Source organism: Humulus lupulus, chromosome 5 (genome assembly GCF_963169125.1).
Source record: "Humulus lupulus chromosome 5, drHumLupu1.1, whole genome shotgun sequence".
Lineage (NCBI taxonomy): Eukaryota > Viridiplantae > Streptophyta > Magnoliopsida > Rosales > Cannabaceae > Humulus > Humulus lupulus.
The window spans coordinates 119,084,539-119,089,384 of NC_084797.1; the positions used below are offsets into that span (position 1 = coordinate 119,084,539).

The following is a 4,846-nucleotide window of genomic DNA, read 5'->3' on the forward strand; positions in this document are numbered from 1 at the left end:
AGTAAACTCTCCGTGAGCATCAGTTGCAAACCCCCTCTCTTGAATTTGACTCATGTTATTTTCCATTATATATCTAGACTTATCACTAGCTTTGGTAAATCTAGAGGAATGCTCTATGTCTAGATCTTGGGGTTGAAGCAATTGTTCTTGCATATTTTTATTTCGCTTCCTAAAGGGTGTCATCTCAACAAGACCAATTCAACACAAATAGGCCAAATGAAAATAAAAAAAAACACTAAAAAATATCTCTCAACTACCTAAACAAGTTCAAATGATATCAAAGAACAACACAAAACTCATGAACATGGGCAACTACGTGCAAAATTAATAAGCCCCAATTCGATGACCTAAAATCCCAATTTAGTCAAATTACTCCACAATGATCAAATTAAAGCAATGCCCAGACAAAGTAAAGCATAATATCATCAATAATTACTCAATGGAACATTAATTTCAACTCGATTTCATCAAAACATCACAATTATCAATACTCTCAATTTCATGCCATTGAAATTCCTAAATTCAAAATTAACTCAAATCTTCAACAATCTACCAATAATCCTTAATACCCAAAGTAAGTAAAGCACAAATGCACCGTCAACACAAGAAACCCAAAATGAAAACAAGGTTACCATTAAAAATCAACCAAAAACTCATATTCCACCCAAAGAACACAAGAACTCAAGTGAAAGAGATAAAGTGCAAAATGAACTTACAATGTAAAAGAAAGATCACCAAAACAAAGAGAAAATAAGAATTAAGGCAGAAAATCCATACCAATGTGCAGTGAAAATCTCGGATTCAGGTGAGAGATAAAGAGAAAATTGGAGAAGAGATGAAAACTTAAAGAAAAATGTCAAAACAATGTTGTTTTGGGTGGTTAAAAACACTCTGAACACGTGAGCGCGGTCACGCTGCCCTATAGCGCGATCATGCTCCTTCTCCACAAGCCGAGAAGCAAACGTCATCGAGCGTGGTCGCAGTACTCCCACTATGGTCGCGCTGCTAGGCCATAAAGGGCTAACTTTTTGTGGGCGCGATCGCAACAAGGGCCTAGTGCGACCGTGCCAGTTACTTCAAATCACAGTTTTATTATTTTTTTTCATTATTTTTTCAAGCACGAAAACATAAATAAAATTAAAAGTTACATAATAAAAATTAAACCTAAAAAAAACTAAGCAAAAAAAATCAAAATCAAAATAGGTTCCAAAAGTTCAATGTCTCATAAAAAAAACTCAACAAAAATTAAAAATAACCAATGGGATGCCTCCCAAATGCGCTGACGTTAACGTCATTTAGTCAAACATTGAACTCATCTTCAGGGTGGCTTTAAGAGGAGGACGGAGTTTGCTTGATCATAAAATCCACCCAAGTATGGCTTAACTCGTTGGTCATTCACCTTAAAAGTTTCCTTATCTTTATTTTGTAATTCCAATACTCCATAAGGAAAAACTCTCACCACTGTGTACGGTCCTGACCACCTTGACTTTAACTTGCCCATAAACAATTTCAACCTTAAATTAAATAATAGTACTTGCTTCCCAGGTTGAAACTCTTTACGAACAAGATTTTTGTCTTGCCAAGCTTTAGTACGCTCCTTATAGATCTTGGCATTCTCATGTGCTTCATTGTGAAACTCATCAAGTTCATTCAATTCCACAAGCCTATTTTGTCCTGCTATGTTAAAGTCCATGATCAACTGTCTCATTGACCAATAAGCTCGGTGCTCTAACTCCACCGATAAATGGCGTGCCTTACCAAAAGCCAAACGAGAATGAGACATGCCAATGGGAGTTTTAAATGTCTTCCTGTAAGCTATAATGCATCATAAACTAATCAGTTATAACTTATTTAATTATTTAATTTAAATCATAATTAAATATATATAATTAAATAAAAAATTTATTTGAAATTCAAAATTCAAATCTCAGGGATAGGAAATCCCTGTTTGTCGACCACACCATTACGGTTATCCCTAATTTTCTCATTTGTTTATTTAATTAATATTTAAGACAATATATTTATCTTAAAATAAATATCAGTTAATTCAAAATTAACTTTATCTTAAAATATCAGTTTTAAATAAATAAATATCTTATTCTAAATAAGATAATTATTAATTACTTTTTATATTAATCAAAACGTTATTAATATTTATTTTAACATATAGTTTTTCAAAATAAAAACTATATAGTTAAATAATTAATCAATTTCCCATAATTATCACATAATTATTTTCTTGCCCTAGAAAATTAATTCCTTTGCAATTAAGTCCTTCTCTCTACAAATCTTTCTTTTGACATCCTTACCATTGACAGTGTAGGATAGACATGATCTGGGGACCATGGACCTATAATACGAAGCTCCAATAAACTAGATTATTAATTAAACTCTTTAATCTAATAATCTTATTTATTAATTCCATGATTACTCCACTATAAATATGGAATTGCACTCTAAGTATTTATAGAATTATATTTACTGAGTTTTCTCTCTTTAGTCCATTGATATAATCAATATATGTAGTTTTGTCCTCCATTTATTGGTTCGTTAATTAGAATTGGTCAAGATTACCATTTTACCCTTCTAACTACCTTTTGATCTTTAAGTACCATCAATTCACCAGCGAATAATTAATCTATAATCATATTGTAGATTTGAGCTCAACAATTGTTTAGTTCCAGAATTAACCCTTAAGGGAACCAATATTCGATTCGTTAGGAAAGTATGGATTCCATTATTGTAAATCATGTTCCTAGTCATTCATGATATTGAATCTCCAAAACAAAAGTCATTAGCCTCATTATACTAAGAAATCTTAACGAGTGAATCAAAAGATCCAATAAACAGAAACAGGAGTTCGTGAATACTCAAGATTTAGACTGATCTACAAATGATCATCTATTATGATAAGAATTAAATCTTTATGTCAAATAGCAAGTTTACAAAGATAATTAATTCTCAAAGGTCCGGTCATATATAATCTCTATTATATACATCACCTTTACTAAGATGTCTATCCACATTAGTAATCTGAATCTAGATCACTCGCATCCCGTATGCTTAGTAAACCGCACTAGTAACCATTCATTAAAACTTCCTTACATTAATATGTTACTGACTATTTTATTCATTATATATGCTCTTAATTCTCTCGTACTAATACAAGATCATATTCTCATGAATGAATAAGGAATTTTCTTGATATTATTATATAATTAATTCAAACATTAATTATAACATTCAAATATAATAAAACTGCACTTTTATTCAAATCAATAAAATATTTTTACATGTTTTTAAGGCATTAATCCTAACACTCTGCCCTTCCTCCAACGGAGGGTAGGTAACAAGACCATCGGAGCCCAATTCGAACTTGTGACTCAGTAAAATTTTGTTCACCTTGCCCTGAGTCGTTATCTAGGACTCGACATGTTCGGCCTCGAAGAAGGTGTTGGGGTCAACCACAATCTCCCTATCCACCACTGGGTCAAAGTGGGGAATAGGGGTCTCAGATGCAATCTACTTACCTTTATTCTTATTTTGGGAAGCAGATGTCGCCACTGACTTCTTCTGGTTGGCCATAATTTGGTTCGCCTGGTGACAAAGTGGCCTGTTAGAGGCGACCTAAGATACAACCCTACTACGATGATAAAAGTGAGGCAACCCGGAGTTTTGGATTCAATCTATTCATCCTAAGATATATATGAGCTAAGATTTCCCCTAACGCCAATGTGTGTGCTCACGTGCGGTTAGTGACCACGCGCTGTAACCTCAAGAAACCCCTGATACTTTGAGGTTCGCGTGTCAGACTTTTTGGAAAGCGGTTTAATGCAAAACCACTGAAGAAACCTTGACCCTTAAGCTACCTAGAACTAAACCTAAAATCCCTCGAATCTTCACATTCACATATTCAAACGTTCTTCTTTCAAACCCAGAAAATCACCTGTTTTGTGTGCACTATTTCTAATTAAATTTAGTGCTATTTTTTTTTTCCTAAAAAAAACCCACACTAAACTCAAACAAAACCAAAGTAAGAATATATACTAGAAAATTTTCATAAAACTTATTGAAAAATAAGAAAATGAAATGTAAATCGGATATAAGAGTACTTACAATTTAGTTTCTTGGTCGAGGAAATGATAGCAAAACCGGAGATAATAACCTGAAAGCTTATGGAAAACAAGGAATGCAGAAGAGCTTTGAATGTTTTTAGAAGAAAAAGAAGAGGAAAAAATTTGAATGCAAAGGTGGTGAGATTCAGGTATGGTTCTCCTATTTATACGTAAACTTCGGGAACCAATCTAAACCACACGATTAGATCAGTTCGAGATCCAAGGGCCTGGATTAAATAAAACAAGCGGCGGAAAAAATTTAACAAGACAATTGTCACAATACTCGAAACCTGAACTGGCGCCTATTACAAACCGACATGTGTCCCGTACTCGAGTGAGTGGGTAGGCACATTTTCTCATAACAGAACCCGTAAAGCCCCTACTGTGTGTCAGAAGCAACGTCATGAACGAGCAGGAGCTTGGGAAGCAAATGTTGTACCCCAAAATAAATACGAGCTGAATCACTCAACACGAGGTACAGTTTGTAGACAAGTGTATGAAGAAAGCGTACAGATAGAGCATCTTGCTAACTTTGGAGTGAGAAACTCGAGTCTCTAGATCACCTCTTGTGCTAATAACTTAGTTCGAGATGTGCGACATCCAGATCACCTTCGTGAAACTCGGAACGTGACCTGTGTCATTTCAGATTAGTTCTTCGACACCTAGCTCGAATGAGGTGTTCACCTCACGGAAGCCTTGTCATGACGCACAGTGAAGGATCCCCAAAAGAC

The 4,846-nt window shown here is 34.3% G+C and overlaps 1 protein-coding gene across 1 annotated transcript; it reads right to left on the bottom strand.

Moving 5' to 3' along the window:
* Window positions 1–1,318: 1,318 nt before the first annotated feature.
* LOC133779416 (uncharacterized) lies at window positions 1,319–3,585 on the bottom strand. Its single transcript, XM_062219379.1, has 2 exons — window positions 3,531–3,585; window positions 1,319–1,815 (listed from the first exon to the last, which is right to left on the bottom strand). The coding sequence occupies exons 1-2, from the start codon at window positions 3,583–3,585 to the stop codon at window positions 1,319–1,321; spliced, it is 552 nt and encodes a 183-aa protein (XP_062075363.1).
* Window positions 3,586–4,846: the final 1,261 nt, after the last annotated feature.